The sequence below is a fragment of the Xyrauchen texanus genome, chromosome 7 (genome assembly GCF_025860055.1).
Source record: "Xyrauchen texanus isolate HMW12.3.18 chromosome 7, RBS_HiC_50CHRs, whole genome shotgun sequence".
Classification (NCBI taxonomy): Eukaryota; Metazoa; Chordata; class Actinopteri; order Cypriniformes; family Catostomidae; genus Xyrauchen; species Xyrauchen texanus.
In genome coordinates, this window is record NC_068282.1 from 6,015,862 (window position 1) to 6,038,245 (window position 22,384).

The window sequence follows — 22,384 nt, forward strand, 5'->3', positions numbered from 1 at the left end:
CCATATGGGCTTGTTTTGTACATCAAATAATAGTGCTAAGGGGCCCTTTCTCCATCATTTCTCCATCATTCTCTTTCTCCATCATTCTTCCCAGCTCCATCAGAGCTGTTGTGGTGTGTGCATCAGTATAATGACTCCGGGTGGACACATGGACACAATACAAAGGTTCTGCCCTCCCAACAAGAATTTATGCTGGTTCATGCTGTATTAATAGTATATGTGTTTATCGCGATTAAGAAAAATAAACGTGTTATAATTTTTTACTTAATTGCACACGATTAAAGCGTTAATTCCAACAGCTCTAATATAAACTAACAGGTTTTATTCCTTCATTAATAAAAAAATATTATTTAACATGACCTAATCAACCTGACTACATTAGCTTACATCAACAAAAGTCATTTTTAAGGTGTAGATCAAATAGAAAGGTATTCACTGTGTGAATTCTTGACTCTCTACCAAGATCTGTGCATAAAATTGCACATTACTTGTGCTTCGGTACTGCTCTTCTGCACGGATAAATCTGATGATCTGAGGTATACACATCATGGTTGCCTGTGATTACTATATTTACATTTACATTTATGCATTTGGCAGATGCTTTTAGACAAAGCGACTTACAGTGCACTTATTACAGGGACAACCCCCCAGAGCAACCTGGAGTTAAGTGCCTTGCTCAAGGACACAATGGTGGTGGCTGTGGGGATCGAACCAGTGACCTTCTGATTAACAGTTATGTACTTTAGCCCACTATGCCACCATCACTCATATAAGAGCAGATCTGACTAGCTACATGAAGATTTACTAACAGTAAGTAGAAAGTCCAAAAAGACATATCTGAAAAAAAAAAAAAAATGTTGTCTAGCATGTCAGTAGCATAATTGCTGCCAGATCTTTTCACTATTTATGGACATGATGTAAACATGTAAAAACGAATGACGGAAGTCTGACAGCTCTGAATGTATATCATTATTGTAGGTTTACCCTAGCGATGTTTTCTAACAAAAATGAAACGAGAAATCTACTAAATGTCCCTTTAAGGTGACAAACGCAGTTTACAAGTTCATTACATGTTGGCCAGCCCTAGACTGGAACTGGAGAAAAAAAAATGTAAAAGACAGGTTGAGTTGACTGGGGGAAACAACAGCACAGCAAACCACTCAAAATAACAGCCTTTAATCAACCATTCCTACTCGCTTCTGACCTGCTACATCCCTTGCTTTCTTTGTTTCTCTCTCGCCCATCAACCAAAAACAAAAGCATCTTTTAGCTGTTTTATGGTTGGAGGGAATCATATCAACAACATCCATCTGGAACATTGCGTAAGAGACATGTGCTCCAAAACAGACTCATAAGTGTTAATGTAATATCCAACAAAATAATGAATGTATAAGGGGCCTAATGGGCCCACCATTATAGGTTATCAGATCTTGTTAGTTCAGAATCAGAATCAGAATCAGCTTTATTGCCAAGTATGCTTACACATACAAGGAATTTGTCTAGGTGACAGGAGCTTCCTGTCTAAAACAATACAAACAATACCAAAAACAGCAGCAAGACATAGGTAATTAAAAACAGAAAAGAACACAAAATAAATAATTATACATATACGTACATACACTCACCTTCATACATACCCACATACACACACGTAGTGCAAATCTAGTTACAGCTATATGGAGTTTTTGGAATGCTTCGCTGTGATAGCGTACAATGACCACTGATGAATAAACTTTGTGTTTGTAAGTTCCTTCCAACACATCCATTCATCTATTCTGTAAGCCCTGTTTTGAGACAGTATATTGTATGATTAAAAGTCAACATCAAACAGCATTTGGAACACACTTTAATAGATTTTATCCACCAGGAATTGACTGGATCATGAAAAGTGGTCTCTATATAACAGGTGGTTCAAGGGGAGGGGTTGGAAAATAACTTGGTGACATCAGCTGAAAAGGAATGTTATTAAGGTATTTTCATGAATATCACTTTTCACTGTCACTTTTTTCACTCATCGACTTATTCACAGCGACTTATAGACCAAAGAGACTTATTATGTCATTTATGTCAGTCTATTCCTTTGTCAACATCTATCAGTGCGACTTTCACACTTTTTCTCTAAATAGTGTGATTTTCACTAGGTGCAACTTACTGTGTATTTATGTGCATTTTCTTTCTGTAAAATATGGTATATTTTGATGAGAGTGTGTATTAAACAGGGTCAATTTAGACTTCATTTGCACTTTAAGACTCTTAATATTCAATTTACCTGTATGTGATCTTTTTGTCCCTCCATTTCTGACCAGTAAGGGCATAACGTTTATTTCTCCTTCGTCGGCTGATGTGAGGATGATCTGGAACTCCACACCGAGGTTTTCTCATCCACCTTAAAACACAAAAATAATGATCATTGGTATTAGCATACTGAAACAGTAGGTTTACATTTTTAAGGAACATACAGTATTAATTGCAAAAAGATTATTTCATTATATTATTACAGATGTTTTACCAGTGGCCAATTTTCAGACTTAACAGTAGGTTGAAAGTTTTGCCTACCAAAATTTTAACTACTGCCCCCAGTGGCCAAAGCTGGAAGTGTTATTGAACATTTGTATTGGTGAAATATCCACTAAGTGGAGCCAAAAGCGAGTTGTATTTTTCGTTGTAAGTGATGTAATATTACGGAGCCCTTTAAATTTGTTTAAAATGTACCTTGCATAATGTTGCGTTCCCTTGCAATAGTTTAGTTTTGCGTTCCCTCGCAGTTTGCATTCCCTCACAATACATTTGGCATTCCCTTGCAATAGTTTTGCATTTACATCGCAATAGTTTGCATTGCGTTGCAGTAAGTTTTTCGTACCCTCACAATAGTTTGCGTTCCCTCCCTCGCAATACGTTTTGCTTTCCATCGCAATAGTTTTGCATTACCTCACAATAGTTTTGTGTGCCCTTGCAATAGATTTGCATTCCCATTGCAAAAGTTTGCATTCCCTTGCATTAAGTTTTGCATGCCCTTGCAATATTTTTGGATTCCATTGCAATAGTTTGCATTCCCAAGCAATAGTTTGTGTTCCCTCACAATAAATATACCATGGTTTATTCCAGGTATAATCAGTAATAATTATACAGGAAAATGAAAACTATGGTAATAATAAAATTATAATGTTGTGGTTATTATTGTTGTACTAAAAATACCATGATAAAACCATAGTAACCAAAAAATCATGGTTATTAAAATATTACTATAGTAATACCATGGATTCTGCCAAAAAACATGGTTACTTTTCATAATAAAAACAAACAAAACATGGTTAGCCTACATAGTCATAGTCATTAAAACCATGTTTCCGCCAAAAGAAAAAAAAAGCATGGAACTGTCATGGTTACATATAGTAAAGCCATAGTTTTACTACAGTAACCATAATTAAACTATGTTATTTGTAGTAAAACCATAATAACCACAAAATAGGATTTTTATTTCCATAGTTTTCATTTTCCTGTATTATCACTACGGTTTCACTGCAAATGTAATGGTTAAGACATGGTTACTGTAGTAAAACCATGGTGAATTTATTGCTAGGGCATGCAAAACTTATTGCGAGGGAATGCACACTATTGCAGGGGAAAGCAAAACAGGGAATGCAAACTATTTCAGAAAACAAATTCCCACCCTGTCCTCTAAGGGGCTCTGTATTATATAGTCAACAGGAATGCATATTTTATTACCTCTTCCCTCTCACCCAAACCCAAACCCTAAACCTAACCATCAGTAGAGTATAAATTAAATACAGCCTCCGATTGACGCTCACCATTGTTTATGTGATTACTTCTGGGTTCCCACTGGTCTAGAACCTGTGTCTTGGAGGTTGCTTGTGCAAAACTAGATCAGTTAAGATCGCTAAATTGGCTAAATTTTGTTGATTTCAGGGAACATGTCCTTTTGGAAGCAACAAGTTCATTTCCCCTTTGATGATGATGCAATTTATGAAGGCTCTTAAAAGCATGAAATAGATTAGTTGCTAGAAGGGCTGCACCTCTGCCTGGAGAAAGTTTAACCTTAAACACCTTTAACAGCTAAGCCTATAATCTGCTCAAAAACACAATATCAATGTCCCATATTTAATCTCAAGTTATGTTCATGAAATGTGAAGTAGAGAAGGTGACACTAACTCGATTGTGGTTTGGTCGAGCACTCCTGTCACTGGAATGCCGTAAAACCGCTGCATGGCAGCGACCGCTGACTGCATGGCTTTTTCTGATCGCAGGTCTGATGTGCGGATGTCATGAGGGAGAAGGTAGCCATAGTTCTTCAGCCATGTCTGAGGAAAGGAACAAAGAGTAAACAGGTTAAGGGATAAATCACTGTAAGTGATTTAGTCATGGAGAGGTATGCAAACATTTTCCAACTCCCTGAAAGATATTAATGAAGTGTCCTGAGATATCTCATTGGTCTCTTTGACAACTCTAGACTCTGAAAACTGCGAACAAAAATGTGTCTGCGGTCCATCAATAATTTAGCTTATTCTCATAGTATTGTAGTTGCAGCGAATTATTGAGGCATAATGCCTTTTTATGCCATGTTGTTTATAAGAGTTGTCAGTTGAGGGCGCTATTTAGCTGCTGCTGTTTTAAACAACCATTTCTGCATGATGTCTCAATAAAGCTAATTTTAGTATATTTGGGGTTTGAGGTTTTGGAATGAGGGGGCGTGACTAATCCAACGGCTCATTGTCATGGAAGTAGAATGGCTGAAATAGCTTACAGCACCTTTAATGTGATATTTGGACTTTCAAAGTTCTGCCCACCATTCGCTTGCTTTGAAAGGACCTACAAAGCTGACATAATCTTCTAAAAATCTTTGTTTGTGTTCAGCAGAAGAAAGTCATACACATCTGGGATGAGTTTTAATTTTTAGGTGAACTATCCCTTTAACTAGAGAACGGGAATGCATATTAGCTGGACCAGCCAAAAAAAAAAGTTTTTTAGAGTGATCTGAGCTTATTTCATTTACGATTGTTGTCAGATTTGACTGTTGATTTAAAATATGTTATTTGATCGTAATCTTACCCAACCATTTTACAGATTTCGTCTTTCCTCATTCAATTAGATAGGAGCTGTATTTTTTTTTTTTGCCGTTATCTACTTGAAAGAAGAAAGACTGAAATCTCAAAGACAAGGTTACATTCCAAGAACATATTTCAAATAAGCAATAATATCTGACAACAATTATATCACAACATTTTGCTTATTTAGCTTTAATTATACTCAAAAAAGCAGTTTTTAGACTGGTTCAGTTAAAAAACTTTGATTGGCTCTTTATGTTGTTGGGCAGGACTTTCATTCCTACAGCCAACAGAAGATTGGCTGCTTGAACTCTATGGTGGAACTTCCACGCCTAGAGCCACCATATTGAGCACTGCTCTTTATTCCATTCATTACTCACCTTAAATATTAAGAGTGGTAATCTCATCACATGCATACCTATAAACTGTATATATATATATATATATATATACATACATATTGAATTTGTTCTCTGCTAAACTGCTGCAGTTGCTTTGACTTGCCCATTGATTTCTACTCATTTAACTGCATAAAAATAAAGCTTAACTTATATAGAACATCCCTATCCTCATTCTACCATCTCAGCCTCCTCTCAAGGCTTTCATCTCTCCCCACGGATGGGCTGAGTGGAGAACTGGTAAGCAAAGCTTTCATTTGAAAGCCGTGCACACATGGAAAAGGCTCTTTGACTGAGCTCATGGCTTTGGGTCCATTTTCAACATGAATATTTTAATGGCGGAGTTTCTGGCCCTCTCCACCTCAGCATGGAGCAGGATCCTTCACAAACACTAAAGTCTCTGCATAAAATCTATCAAACTCTATCAATCCTTGTGCCAGTACACACACGACAGTGTTTCTATATACAAGTGGGTGCCAAGTAAAGTTAGTTGAGATTAAAAATGGCACTCTGTTGATGCTACCAACGTTATTGCAATGTTATTTTTTGTGGGTTTGCAAACAGAGTGGAGCACATCTATTGCCTTGGGTTTTTTATTCATTATTATTACTGTTTTTAAACAATCGGCCAACGATAACTGCTATTATCTGCAGATAATATTTAACAGATACATCATTGCATCTCTACTTATTGTACTTTTTATTGCTTGATTACAATATTGTAAATAATCTCTAAATATCCATGTGCAGCAAGTATTAATATGATGCACAAACTAATTATCACATCATTTTTGCATATTCATTTAAAAATGCTGTAAAGCAAACTTCATACTCTACCAGAGAGTAACCTCTTCTTTGAAATAGCTGGCTCAGCCTCCATGGTAACACAGGCTGAGCACAGCCCCCTGGGAAATCGTACCCATTAAATAATTCACCAATGCTGTTACTGGTGCCATCATTATAGCATACAGTGATGTCTGAAACTAATGCTAGACCGAACAATACATGTCTCATCCAATCAGCCAATCAGACAGAGAGGACAGGGGTGAAGAGATTGATAAATCAATGAAGGCTGTGACAATTGAAGAGTACAAAAGAATGTGACAGTTCTGTTCCTAGAATAACAAGCATTATTTAAGCTTCAGGTCTATTTTTGTTCAGTCACTTCAGTGGAATCCAGTTTCAAAGTCTGAACTCCACATGTCTCTGCAGATAAATTGTCATTATGAAGTGGTTTGTAATCAACCCTGCATATTTAGTAGCTAATATGTATTTGCGTGTACTCTTTTTTTACAATGAACAGATTTACTCCATAGTAACAACTCACAGCTACATGATAATTATTGTCTCGACCAGAGAATAGCATAATACTATATTCGTAATATTTCTGTACTATATATTATGTAAAGTATACTGTGCACAGTAGGGCTGGGCAATTTTATTTTTCATATAGTTTGATATTGATATTTATCATGATATACTGTACATTTCATACAATTAATGGGGAAGGAAATGCATTCCACAAGTTTTTAAACCTCAAGAATGAATGTAAACGTAACTTATTAGTTTACAAGTAAACTCCAAAGTGTAAGCTACATTTTACTATGAAGTTCAAGAAGTATATCCAGTTATCCTACATATGGTTTGTGACCTCTTTTTGCCAAAAACACATCGTCTTCAGTGGACATTAGTGTTGTCACGGTTCCAAAATGTCAGTAGTCGGTACCGATACCAGTGAAATTTCACAGTTCTCAATCCCAATTTTGGTACCACGGCATAAATATGGTAATATGACAATGTGCTTTTGCACACACCCATTTAACCTATTTAAAAAGTTACATTTCAATGTAAATAATACATTAAAAGAAATGTTTGTTTCCTACTCCATAACAGATAGGCCTATTGTTTTCCTTTCATAAGGCTCATAAGAATTTAAGTAATCTTTAGGAATGGCTAAAGGAAAACAAGGCCATTTTATTACCTCTACCAAACTTCATTCGAACAGAACATACAATAGACAGGAGGTCCTTTTATGTACTTGACCTTATATTTACAGTCCAATGCCATATAAGCACAAGTAAGACCATGGATGGCTCCTCATTTCTGTGGTTAGGTCAATGGAGCTAGTCATTCTAAAAAAATTAATTATAAATATAAGGTGTTAATTAAATAACAGTAAGTTTAGTTTGATTTCACATATCACCTTAAAGTAATAAATTCTGCGTTATATTAAAATGTTCCATATACTTAGATGGTGAATATCCATTGTAAACATCAAATGCTTAGTTATTATGTTATATAGTAATTAAATCATTATGTAATAAGCCGACTTCGAGCATGTGGATGACCGCATATGTCAGTCACCACCAACACCCAAGTACCGGTCACATTTACTTTTGAAGTGGGCAGATGTTGAGCGGATGTGAAACCAGAAAGAAACTAATTGCACAGCAGTCTCTTTATAATGCTGCACTTTATACTAAAGTATAAAACAAATCCCCTCTAAAATGATATTCAGGTCCATTGTGAATATTCAGTGTAGCTGTGTACGAAGCACCACCCACAGAGGTAACTGCAAACCAAGCAACTTCCTTTTGGTCAACACGGCAAATTCACCTGTCAAAGTTCACTAAACTTGAACTCCACGCAAGGGGAAATTCTTCGCCACCAGAAGTCCATCGCACGATATTTACAAACGCGCAGATTCCCATTGAGTTTACTGTATTTCGGCAGCGCAATCTCCCCGTTTGAAGGTAAATGTTACCACGCCTTAAGCATTTACACCAAATGTTTTCCCTTGTAAAATATGTTCTTCCCAGGCAAACTGAAAGGGCTTCTGTAACCAGTCCTGGTCGCCCGACTTCAAACGGCATTTCCAGCGTGGGAGGCGGGTGCGCTAACAAGGAGGCTAAAGGCTACAGCCTCTAGCGTCAGTCGCTAGTTCAACACTTGAGGTCAGGAGAGTGAGGTTTACACACTGCACCACTATCTACCAGCTGGCTCCCGTTACACTCACCCCCCTAAACCTCACTCCCATCCGGGTCACGGCACCATTGTGACCAGCCCTGGTCGCCCTGCTCCGAACAGGACTCAAACCGGGGTCTCTGGTGTGGGAGGCAGGTGTGCTAACAAGGAGGCTAAAGCCTCTAGCATAAGTCACTAGCGCACCTCTTGAGGTCACGATCACGCCATCGCACGAAATTCACAAACGTGAGGATTCCCATTGAGTTAACTGTTTTTCGTTAGCGCAATCGCGCCGTATGATGGTAAATGTGACCGCGCCTTAAGCAATTCGACAACATATTTGCACTAATTTGTAAATAGCACTAATTTGTAAATAGCTTAGTATTTGAGTGTAAATATCAACAAAACACATCTTCTTTGCACAAAGTGTAAATAGTGTTAGATGCTATTTGCACCCCAAATTAACTACAAACATACAGTATAGGGGCATCAATGCAGCATGTTAAATGTGTTCATTTAGAGTCCATCAGACACCCTAACCCATACCCCTAAACCTAACCCTAACCTTACCTTGCAAATATTAACCATGGTTTTACTACAGTAACATTTGTAGTGCCATGGTATTTTGTAGAAAAATAAAAGTAACCAAAAAATTAAACATAACTACTACATTAACACCATATTATTATAGTAATGGTGAATTACATTTAAACTATGGCTTCTGCAAAAAAAACATATTTCTATTGTACTATAGTAAAACCATGGTCAATTTCACTCAGATCAAACCTTTCCCAACGAACTTCACCGTGATCAAATCACTGTGAGGAAATCAACCTTTATATTAATATTTATTCATTATTATATGTAGTATTAAAGGAAATTGAGAGTGGTGACAGGAAACAGGAAAAAGTGGGTCAACAGGCAGATTAGAACTCGGGTCGTCTGCACGTAAAAAGCACATCTACACTGATGTTACACCTTACACCACTGCAGCGACACTATTGGGTGCAGTCTGTCTAAATAAAATAAAAATAGTGACAGTGTGAAAAATGTTTTAATAAGACTTTACTTTCTAGAAATCCACAGTGCTAGAGTAAAACACCCAGATATGGAAAAGTAATAGCATACAGTACCTCTCCTCAACAAGCTGCATGACTTGAAGTATCATTCATGTCCGTTGCACCGTGTGGAACAAGTTATGTGCCAAAGTTTATTACTTAGGGTTAGAGGTTTTTTGAAATCTCTGACCCTTAGTATGAGCATTAATAAAAGTCATACTTGGTGTTTATGCTTGCCTATAATTTAAGAAGGAAAATGCTTTTATGAGATGAAAGAGAGCTCCTTTTAGCACATAGGATGTGTGCTGTTTGATTTTGGTGCAATGCTTATGGCACACTTACACAGTGACATTGTATTTAAAACGTATAAACAGTAAAAGGATAAAAGCTTGAGTCAAATGACACTGGATTGTTCTGCTGAAACTGCTAAATTTTGGTCCAGATCTCAAATAGTGTTTGATTACCTCATCGTAATGTGCAACATTTCATGTGTCAAATAAACAACTTGATTCTCTGCTGTGTGCCGACAGATAGAATCGACCATCAATCTTAAAGGCATAGTTCATCAAAAAATGAAAATTCAAAAATTTGCTTCATTCACTTTTTTTCTGAACATTCTGCCTAACATCTCCTTTTGTGTTTGATGAAAGAAAGAAACTCATTAAAGTTTGGAACAACATGAAGATGATGCGTAAATGATGACAGAATGTTTATATTAGCATGAACTATCCCTTTAAAATCTGAACAAAAATGATAGCAGATACAGCTTATTTTATGTTTCACAGCGAAGACAGTATTGAAAGGAATTCTGAAGTCTGCGCAGCCCTCAAATATTTCCCCCAAGCCATTATCGAGCATGCACTTACTGCAATGTTACTATAACATTATTACTGGCTATAAAAATGTGATCACAGCCCATGTAATTGGCCCTAACACAAGATGCTTAGGTCATTTGGACTCCCCTTTTTCACAAATGTCTGATTATTAGTATAGTGTTATGGCCTCTGTATATGCTTGATTCAGAAGGGCAGTTGTGGGCATTGATCAGGTGGTTTTGCTCGCATCTTGTGTTTCAGAGAGAAATCATGTTGTCTCATCATCAGTGAAATCAATAAATGCCAGGATACGGATCATAAGAGCAAGGCTATCTCTCTTCTTTGCCTCGCAGTGGCACAAAGAAGAAGAGCCAAAGAGAGGGTGGGCAATTTCGACTTGTCCCTCCTTTTCTTTAAAAAAACCCCAAAGATTTGGTTTACAGTCAGGTACTTAAAATGAGAGTGAATAGAGCCAAATTAAAAAAGTCACTGTCATTAAAAAAAACTAAAAGTCATTAAAAAAACAATAAGCATATTAACATGCTTTTAGTTTGATAAAATTGCTAACTAACCTTTTATGTGTAAAGTTATATCCAATTTTACAACTTCGTCGCCATGACGATATTACGCTGTAAAACCTAAAGCGATGATTTAAACAAATTTACAGCTCAAATAATACACAAGTTTAAACAGAAGAATTAAAGTGGACCTATTATGCAAAATTCACTTTTACATGATGTTTGTACATAAATGTGAGTCGGCAGTGTGTGTACACAACCACCATACAATGTTAAAAGTCCACCCACTCCTCTTTCTTATATTTCTATTAATCAAAAACAGTGTGTCAAAATGAATGGTTTTCGTTTCTGCTCTAACGTGACATCAGTTTGTCTCATTTGGAAGGCTGAATGCATGGTAGGGACGCATCCTTTGAAGGCTGCAGTATACCGAGAGTCCTCCTTTAAACAATTCTCATTTAAACAAGACGGCCTTCGTCTGACAAACGTAACGTAACATGGTTGCTATGACAGCACGCCACTCTTTAACAAGTGTGAGTGCTTTGAGTGAGAAGGGAACAAAGTCCCTTTAGAAGGGAATGTATGAGGTACATTTTAGGAAAGTTATAATGATGTAAAGAGAAAAGAAAATATATTTTACAGGTGTAATTTTAGTCTAATACTTTATTTTAATTATATATTAATATAATTATACATATTATATACTCTGCACCCCTCTACTGAGGTACTTCAACTTGGGAATTAACATTACTTGCGTTTGAACTTCACATTTTCGGGCAAATTGGCATTATTATTTTAGACATTTCCGTTGAAGCAAAGAATTGTGGGTTGTGAGTGGCCACGAAGGATACACCTCATGCATCCTTCGAATTCCCGTGAAAGAAGGTTGCATTCAAATGCTGCGTTTGAAGTGTCCTACTCGCTTTTCTGAAACGAGACAGCCTCGATGATGTATGCGGCCAACAGGAGGACGCATCCTTCCGAACGAAACTCAGCCAATTGTGATGTTTCGTGCTGCAGTCACCGATTTTTTAATGTCATCGCTTTGTGTTGCATTAAGAGCGATGCAAAAGACCATTTGAAATCTGAATTGAGCTGCCAGATCGTCCAGACTGAGACACATCTGGAAAAGTCTGATCCGCATTTGAAACCCCCTACCAATGTGGTTTGAATCAGATTTGGAAAAATCATCAGATTTGATGTGTTTTTTTGCCATCCAGACTATCAAAAACTCATCTGGATACAATCTGGATATGCCAAAAAATCTGATATTTAGTGGCAGTCTGAACAAGGCCTAATTGAACGGTTGCTAATTGCTGCTATTTATCACTGTAATTCAACTTATAAAGTTATATAAAATAGGGTGTTCTCTAGATTTACTAGTTTATCTTAAGTAGTTATAGTTAAGTAGTTATATAGTTATAGTTAAGTGATTGGAGTGGTGGTGGTGTAGTGGTCTAAAGCACATAACTGGTAATCTGGTAATCAGAAGGTTGCTGGTTTGATCCCCACAGCCACCACCATTGTGTCCTTGAGCAAGGCACTTAACTCCAGGTTGCTCCGGGGGGATTGTCCCTGTAATAAGTGCACTGTAAATCACTTTGGATAAAAGTGTCTGCCAAATGCATAAATGTAAATGTAAGTATAAATTTATATGTAACATTTTTAAATGTCCCCCTAATTAAATGTATAACTCTCTGGTGATGTAATTTAACTTGTAAATTAACTAGTTGTAATAAACTATTAATTTACTGCATATTCAGAATTAGGAACAATTATTTTTAGTGAATCGGTTCATTCAGACAGTTATAGTAAATTAACAATTTCATATATAATGTAGCTTTATTGTAGTTTAACCCTCCTGTTATATTCGGGTCATTTTTGACCCATTTAAGAGTTTAAAACAGTGTAAATCTAGACTTAATCTTGGTCAAAATGCTTTTGGATTATCATCAACATTGACAAAACATGACATAAAAACGTTTTAGGTTTTTATAATACTTGTTTATACAGATATGGAATGTAAAAGTTTTTGCCTACACCTATTATGTTCAGATCAAATCTGACTCATGGTAAATACTGCTGGTTTTCAATACAGCTGTGAAGCTTCTCTTGAGTCAAGAGTGTCACAAGATGCCACCTCATCATGATGGAGCAGCTGAATAACCTCTCCCTTCTTTGGGGATAGTTTTATTTGCAAGATTGGAGCAAATATCTAATTTTATTAAATGCATCCACGAGACCCAGCTGAATAAGTGTAATAATAATAATAATAATAATTTATAAATCCTTCATCTATACAGCGCTTTTCTAGGCACTCAAAGCACTTTACATAGTATAGGTTGAATCTCCTCAACCACCTCCAGTGTGCAGCATCCACCTGGATGATGAGACGGCAGCCACAGTCCACCAGAACACCCACCATACACTAGCATAATATCTGATATAATGTGGGCTAAAATATTCAAGAAAGTTTTTAGTCTCTCTTTCCCTATCAGTTTCACCAGGGATGAACTGCTGAATATTCGGCAGAGCATACCTGATTTTGCCAGTGCTTGATTATTGAGACTTTTTATTAGACATCTTAGTTGGAGGTGGACTGGTGCTCTACAAGCGATCCAAAAGATGCATGCAAGGGAAATGAGCCAGCGCGCTTGCGAAGCTTCGTCAACACTGATTTAGGACTCTGCTGTCAAGCATTCATCAGGCGAATGTCCGCTCCCTCGCCAACAAAATGGACGAACTGCTCACTCAAACAAAAAAGGACTTTTCTAACTCCGCTGCTCTGTGTTTCACGGAAACCTGGGTGAGTGAAGCCATCCCGGACAGTGGTGTTAACTAGTGGCTGACTAAATGTGTTTTACTGCAGGTCTCACAGCCGGCGCTACAGAGCACTGAGCGCTGGGACATTCCGGCACAAGAACAGTTTTGACCCTCAGGCCATTTTCCTCATGAACAATTAAATTGCCTCAGGACTCCCACATAGTGCAATAATGTAAATACATATCTCATGTACATATGTAAATCACATATTTAATTCAATAACTTTACAAACCCCAACATTGCACATACATTACCACTTGCACATGTACATACGCCATTCTGTTATATGCCCGTCTATTTATACACTTACCTTGTTTTATATTCTGTGTCTCACTGTAATGTTCTCTGAGCCCTTGTTTCTCCTATAACCAAAAAGATTCCTTGTGTACGTGAGAACACTTGGCAATAAAGCTCATTCTGATTCTGAAATAGCTGCGATGCACACACGGCAGTCTCTACACACTTGGGAGCACCCGCTCTCAAAACTGTTCCTGGGGCGGCTGTGGCTCAGCTGGTAGAGTGGATTGGCCACTAATCGCAGGGTTGGTGGTTCAAATCCCAGCCCACATGTCTCCACATGCCAAAGTGTCCTAAGTTGTCCTAAGTTGCTCCCAATGGCAGGCTAGCACCTTACATAGCAGCTCTGCTGCCATTGGTGTGTGAATGGGTGAATGAGAGACCTTTTCCTGTGGATTGTGAGGACCCACTTTATTGACCAGCTGTGGGTTAAAAACTTCCGAATGACAAGCCCCATGTTCAAAGAATTGTGTGCCAAGGTCGGACCTTTCGTTGGGCTAGTCACATCAAGCTATCGCACGCTCAACGCATGCACGAATGGTCAAAACACAGCATTGTTTTGCGAATAAACCAGTTCCATCACCTTAATGCACATTTTAACTAATGCAAAACTCTAGAAAATCCACCTCCTCCTAGCTCATTACATGAATTTAAAATGTTTATTTGCATATCAAGCTTTTCCATTCAGGATTTCTTATTCGTAATTTCAAAATGCCCTTAAAAATAGTTGGATGGAAACCCACCTATAGAAGCCTTTATTCAGTGTGAAAACATAGAGGTAAGCCTTTTCCAGTTCATTATTTATAGATAAGTGTGCTGTAAATTTACTGAAAATCTATTGAACACAATACGGGTCATTTTTGACCCGAACATCACAGGTGTCGTTTTTTTAAACATAGCTTAAGGTTAACTAAGTTATGAGTAGCTGTGCACATGCTTTTAGGAATTGAGCCATGGTGCTCATGAGGGTAATGCAGTTTCAAATCTGGCTTTCAACTTATCTCAATTTCATTTCCCCTCCTTTTTCCATTATTTCCTGTTCTGCTTCCATTGTTCTAGCAATAGCAGCAGACAAAATGGCAAATAAAAGATAGCACTAAGGAGGGAAATGGACAGGGACGGAGACAAGGAAGAACACAAAGGTAAAGACAGTCACAGTGAGACAAACAGAGCAAGATGAGAGTTGGAGAGAGATGAAGGATGTAGACATGGAGTGGGAGCAGTCGAGTGATGGAGAATGGAAGTAGATGAGAGAATACAGTAGATGGAATGGGGGAAGGGAAGAAAACACGGCTCCCAGAATGAAGGAGAGCAGCTCAGACAAAGACAGAGAAGAGAGCTGGAGCTCATGTCTGTATCAAGAACACTTTTACATTTAAGAAAATGCTTTAAATCCACATCAATTAGTACAGGAACATAATAATTATTGTCTAAAATTCTTAATTAGCTTTGTGGCAAATGTGAGCAACCTGTACAGTATTTCACAGTGTAAAAACAGATAAACAAAATGACAAGTCAACATACAACACAGCTAGTGCCAATGGCAATATCTACAAGGTTGGTCGATATAATGGCGAGATATATATATATATATATACGATGCAATTTAAAAGCAATTGAGAAGTACCCAAAATTGCTGAAATCAAACAAACACTTAGCCTGTTTTACACAATATTTACTCAGATTTCATTAAAAACATTGAAAACAGAAAATGTTATTATGCGTTGACAAGGGTGTCAATAGATTTGTAATTGATAGGGCAGAACGAACACTTATTTTACACAGCTGACAACATGATTACATGTGAAATCAACATTTTGCTTCCGAAAGTCCATGTACCCTGAAATAAACCCCATTCAGTCAAATTACTGACAAGCACCATCCTCCATCAGACAGTTTTGCATCAATTCAGGCATGAATATATTTCTTTCTAGAACTACTGAGTAACATCTGAGACATGGGTTCTAATCCTGTGAGAACCAGGAAATAATCGCATTCAAATAAACAATGGTGAGCGCCATTCAGAGGTTGCATTTTCGCTCTAAAATAAAACATTTACTCCACTGATGGTTAGGTTTAGGGTTTGGGTGTAGGGTTAATAAAAAGCATTCCTATTGACTCTATTACATATTTTATGATTAGAAAATACAACTCGTTTTTTGGCACCACTCTATGGACATTTCAACCGGAAACTGGAGGTCATACATGCCCATACATTCAACGACAGTTCTAGCTTCGGGCAGTAATTAAAATTTCGGAAAGCATAGACCGATTTCAGCACAGCCTTCAACCTACTGAATGCCAATTATTTCAAATTGGCCAAAAACTGATTAATTGGCCTGGCTGATATATCTGTCTATTAGTCGACATTACTGATGGTGATATTAACATGGGCATCATCCCCATGCCAAAGAAGTCTTCAGTGTCCTGCCTCAACGACTACCGTCCCGTCGCACTTACACCCATCATCATGAAGTGCTTCGAAAGGCTCGTCATGAGGCAGATTAAGACCCAGCTGCCCCCCTCACTAGACCCACTGCAGTTTGCGTATCGTTCAAACCGTTCAACGGATGATGCCATCACCACAACCCTCCATCTGGCCCTCACCCACCTAGACAATAAGGACTCATACGTTCGAATGCTGTTCATAGATTTCAACTCAGCATTCAACACAATCATTCCCCAGCACCTGATTGGAAAGCTGAACCTGCTGGGCCTGGACACCTCCCTCTGCAACTGGATCCTGGACTTCCTGACTGGGAGACCTCAGTCAGTCCGGATCGGGAACAGCATCTCCACCACCACCACACTGAGCACTGGGGCCCCCAGGGCTGTGTGCTCAGTCCACTGCTGTTCACTCTGCTGACTCACGACTGTGCAGCAATGCACAGCTCGAATCACATCATCAAGTTCGCCGATGACACGACCGTGGTGGGTCTCATCAGCAAGAACGACGAGTCAGCATACAGAGAGGAGGTGCAGCGGCTGACAAACTGGTGTAGAGCCAACAACCTGTCCCTGAATGTCGACAAAACAAAAGAGATGGTTGTTGACTTTAGGAGAGCACAAGGTGAACACACTCCGCTGAACATCGACGGCTCCTCTGTGGAGATCGTCAAAAGCACCAAATTCCTTGGTGTTCACTTGGCGGAGAACCTCACCTGGTCCCTCAACACCAGCTCTATCACCAAGAAAGCCCAGCAGCGTCTCTACTTTCTTCGAAGGCTGAGGAAAGCACATCTCCCAACCCCCATCCTCACTACATTCTATAGAGGGACTATTGAGAGCATCCTGAGCAGCTGCATCACTGCCTGGTTTGGGACTTGCACCGTTTCGGACCGCAAAGCCCTGCAGAGGATAGTGAGGACAGCTGAGAAGATCATTGGGGTCTCTCTTCCCTCCATCAAAGACATTTACAAAAACACTGTATCCGCAAAGCAACCAGCATTGTGGACGACCCCACACACCCCTCACACAAACTCTTTACCCTCATCCCGTCTGGCAAGAGGTACCGAAGCATTCGGGCCCTCACGGCCAGACTGTGTAACAGCTTCTTCCCCAAGCCATCAGACTCCTCAATACTCAGAGACTGGTTTGACACACACGTGTCCTGAGTTGCACTTTAATTACTGTCACTTTATAACTGTCTGCTACCTCAATAACTGCTATGTGCATAGAACACTATCTCATAGTATGTTATGTTTACATTTTTAGAAACTGTCATCTTTTTGCACTACTGAGTACTGGTCGGCGCTGCACCGTCTATTGTCCTGTTCATTGTCAGAAATTTGTTGTACTGTCCCGTACTTTTTGCACATGTTTGCACGTGCACTTTATATAGGTTTTTTATATAGGTATTTTATTTCGTTGTGTTGTCTCATGTGGTCCTGTGTTGGTCCTTTGTTGTTTTTATGTAGCACCATGGTCCTGGAGGAATGTTGTCTCGTTTTGCTGTGTACTGTACTAACTGTATATGGTTGAAACGACAATAAAAACCACTTGACTTGACTTGACTTGAAGAGAGCAAGGTGGCCGATGGCCAATATATCGACCGATATTTATATATAACTTTATATAGGCCTATATAAAATACAGTTTAATGATCATGCATGAGATACATACATGAAATGTATTAAATTAAACAAGTTTGTGCTAATCATTCTCTACTCAAAATTCACTCAACCCAGTTTCAAAACAGAACATGTGCACTCTGAAGTCAAGACATCTGTTATGTTTTTTCCTCGTACTTTTAATTTCTCCCTCTGCATGTGGTATCTTGAAGAGACATATTGAGGAGGAATTAGACTTTTATATGAGTAAATTGTGTCAGCCATCCTTAATTAGTTCTCAGCTTTTATTCCACGCAGTCACAGAGAGGACTGCTTTCATCTTACCACACACTTTCCCACTGCAGGAACTGAAGCCTGTTATAGGTAATTTTACTGGGAACTACTACTTTGTGTCGTTTTCGCACATGAGGAACTGTAGTACCTCTAAGTCATTTAGAGAGACTTTTTTAGCTCTTAATCAGGGGTAGGTACTTTTTAGGAGAAGAGAGACTGTAGGAGGTGCTGCAGCCTGTGATTGGTCAAACAAGTATGATGCACAAAGCAAAGAGAAACGCTAGGAGTCGGCGGTCCAATTAGTAAACAAACTTGATCTGCTAGCCTGCTACTCAGATGACTGCACTAAATTTCCAATTCTGTTAACATAAATAACATAAAACCAACAAAGTATCCAAAGAGTATCACCTGTTTTACATATTCTGTGTGTGCGAGGGGTGAGCAGCTGCTGTGTGACTTCAACAGGAGAAGAGGTTTGAGTATAACAGAGCACTCATTAACCTTGAAGTGTACATCACATGCAGACTATATATTTATATAATTAAAATGCACAATTTCATGGTTTAATAAGCACATTAAACCATATAGCAAACTTCTTTCAGAAGTGAAACAGAAACTGAAACGGCTCCAAAGGTTTCCACCAAAATAAAAGCTCAATTTAACTAGATGTGAAATTGAAGAAATTGCGGCACTAGTAATTGCATCACTACTATATAGTAATATGTAATATTCAATAGTAGTAGTAATAATTAATAATAATAACAATTAAAATATATCAATTTTAATTACATTATATTTGAGCAATAACTCACAAGCAAGAGCACTTTTGTTCTGAATAAAAGCTTTTATCAACTATTTCATTACAGTAATACTGTGATGCTCTGCTGTGCAGCATTTGACGTCTGTATTTGACAAAGAATAACTCCAGTGTTGGATTGTGCTGTGAGGAACTGTATAAAAGCACTTAATATGATAAAAATAATGCAATGGTTTGTTGAAAATTCGTTGTTCTGTTTTTTTATTTGATTAAAGTTCTACAAATTAATTTTATAAGAAAGCTCTTAGATAATAAAATAAAATTACACTTTAAAACATGGAATTCAGAAATAATAAAATGGAAAACATGGAATTTGGGGAAAAATATAACAGAATTTGGAAAACAATTAAATGGATTTCAAATGACCCTCTGTAATTTTCATTAGATCAGGCTACCCATCATACTCTACAATATGGTTAAACCAGTGCTTCACTAAAACATGATCAAATTTTCATACAAACAATTAAGCTGGTATAAAACTGAATGAATTTCCTCACAATGCTCCCCGAGTACTCACTGTACAGTTGAATGAGTGCAGCACCTTTGCAGGAAGCAACTGCTGGGCATTTATATTAAAATCCAACAAACTGGTGGGGCTTAACTGCTCCTGTGGCTAAAATGAAACATTTTGAAAACCTGGCATTGAATTAAAGCTAATGATTACAGTAGAAATGGAAAATGGGTGAGTCCTTAGGCTTATAAGCACCTCAAAAATGCTTAGGTTTTGGTTTTGTGCCTTCATGATTGGATTAGGCTCTGGGATTCTACTAATGTGTCGACAAAGTGGATCGATATCAGAGGTCCTTAGAATACATCAGAGTACCATCTACAGCGCCCTCATAGCTCTCCCCTCACAGGTGCGCTGCACTCTTCTGACACCCTTCCATCCATAACTCTTATTGAAACTTTTTCTGAGCAGCTTTCGAGCACCTCGTGTCTGATCTCTCTTCAGGATGGCTACTGAGAATCACACGAGAAATTGATAGCCCACACTCTTGTCTCGAGTGAAAGGCGCGCAAAGCATTGTATTGGCTCAATGGCAACTCATTGGCTGAGTCCGAAAATGCTGCCTATGGAGGCTGTATACGGATTTAGGATGAAAATAAGGTGCTTTTAAAACTGTACTGAGACCAGTTTCTTTAGGAGTTCCATTCACCCAAAAACGATGTTGGTTAAGCCATTAACTGATAAGTGCAGCCTTTAGTTTGGCCATTACTGAAATAAAATGCTGCCACTGCGGTGAAAGCATGGAATTTTTATAGTAAAATATGGAATAAATTCAATCCAAAGATTCACACCCCTAGTCAACAGGAATGCATATTTTATTAACTCTACCTCCTAGCCCAAACCCATCCCTAAACCTATCCGTCAGTGAAGTAAATTTTTTAATTTAGAGCGAAAATGCAACCTCTGAATGGTTGCTCAGGTTACTTATCATTAGCGCTAGAGGGAAATGTGTTCACACTTGATGCAAAAATGTCAGTAATTGGGCTGAATGTGGTTGATTTCAGAGTACCCAAACTTTCAGAAGCAGCATGTCAATTTCCTGTGTGATCATGTTGATGGTAGGGTGTTGTGGGTGATTGCTAGGTGGTTTCTTACTTTCCTTAAGTCAAAATAAAACACTCAGTCTCTATGATATTCTGGTCCCTCCTTTAAAGTATATGGTATTTGGGATGAGCATTGGTTTTAGTGATGCTTGCCTTTGCAAAAATCACTAATACATGTGTTTCAGAATATTCCAGTGAAGACTTAAAAGCAAGACCACATTCTCTTTGCCCTATAAACTCTGCCCTATGAAGACGACCACCAACAGCTGTCACCCATTAAAACAGGTGTGACATGGAGACGTCCCACTAAGAAAATCACTGTCATCCCAATCCATTCACAGCTTGTCAAATGACACATCATGCCAGCTTTCTTGTATACTACAGCTGTTTCCAAATAACCAACCTGGTCATAGAGAATTATGTTACTATACCAACATTTTTGCTCAATTATATTTATTTGGCTCGTAAAGATCGTAAGTATCGAAGTACTTTCCTGTAATGAACACTAGAGCCACTACAACAACAATTACTTTTATTCACTTTTACAGAAATTACAACTAAACGGCAGATTAACAGGTCAAAAACATTTACCTTTTGCCCTGTTCCTCACACATCTTACCACTTTTACTATAGCGCATTACTAGGTGATGCACTTTAACGTTTGCATTACATAACCAACAACATCTACAAGTTTGTTCAAGTGCAATCAACTTTTTCAGCTGTATGGGTTCCTGAAGTATATTTCCGATTAATTTCTTCAATAGACTTTTTATAAAAGAGTTGTAAGTCATGAACTAAACCAATCAGCCCTGAATGAGTCACAACGTCACAACATTTGTTTTGAGGCAAAAAAGTATTTGAAAATCAGACATAAAGACACATCTTTCATGAGTGCACAAACCACAATCCCATGAAGCATTGTGAATGATGTCATTGAATAAAAAACAATGGGAATATATTAAACTATTGGTTTTAGTTTGTTGATTATAAGTAAAGTAACAAGTCAAATTACGTTTCCATCCATCCATCCATCGTCAACCGCTTATCCTGTGTACAGGGTCGCGGGGGGCTGGAGCCTATCCCAGCTAACATTGGGTGAAAGGCGGGGGACACCCTGGACAGGTCGCCAGTCCATCGCAGAATTACGTTTATTTTAGTCCATCGCAGAATTTACGTACAAAATCAAATTACGTTTATTGCAAAATAATTCGATATGTACAAATATATAAGTAGTTTAATGGTGAAGGGATGCCGAATCGATTATGTCATTCACAGTGTGTCGTTGGATTTGGCGATCACTCTGAGGCACGTTTCGCGGGATTTTGTTGGCCACGGTTCTCTGATTGGTGGATCTTTCTCTGCTGTGCCATGGGTAATGTAGTAATTTACCATGAATTCCACTATCACACACAATTTTTAAACAACGAAGTTGAAATAACGCAGACAGATGTCTTCAACGGAAGCATTTAACATCGATAAACAACCTCGTATCTCGCGGTAGTTCTGTCTTTTAAGGTTTATGCTACTGTTGAAAATGTATTTGTCTATGGCAGGGCTAGTCAACTGGTGGCCTGCTGGCCAAATCCGGCCCGCCAATCATCTTTGTCTGGCCCTTTGACAGATTTTTTATCAAATTGTCTCGTCATCTGAAATACCAGAGCACTTTGTGTGCAAAACTCAGCGTTCATAGGCGTGAGCCTCAGCATCAGCGGTGAGTTTAACAACCCTCATTGAGACGT

General features: G+C 38.3%; 1 protein-coding gene across 1 annotated transcript in view; it reads right to left on the minus strand.

The window, feature by feature from the left end:
• The window catches only part of LOC127646842 (matrix metalloproteinase-24-like), a 45,612-nt gene that overhangs the window by 17,762 nt on the left and 5,466 nt on the right, over window positions 1-22,384 (minus strand). The window contains exons 2-3 of the mRNA XM_052130750.1: window positions 4,171-4,319; window positions 2,270-2,386 (exon numbers count right to left, since the gene is read on the minus strand). Coding sequence (XP_051986710.1) covers window positions 2,270-2,386; window positions 4,171-4,319 — 266 coding nt within the window. The remainder of the gene's footprint in view (window positions 1-2,269; window positions 2,387-4,170; window positions 4,320-22,384) is intronic.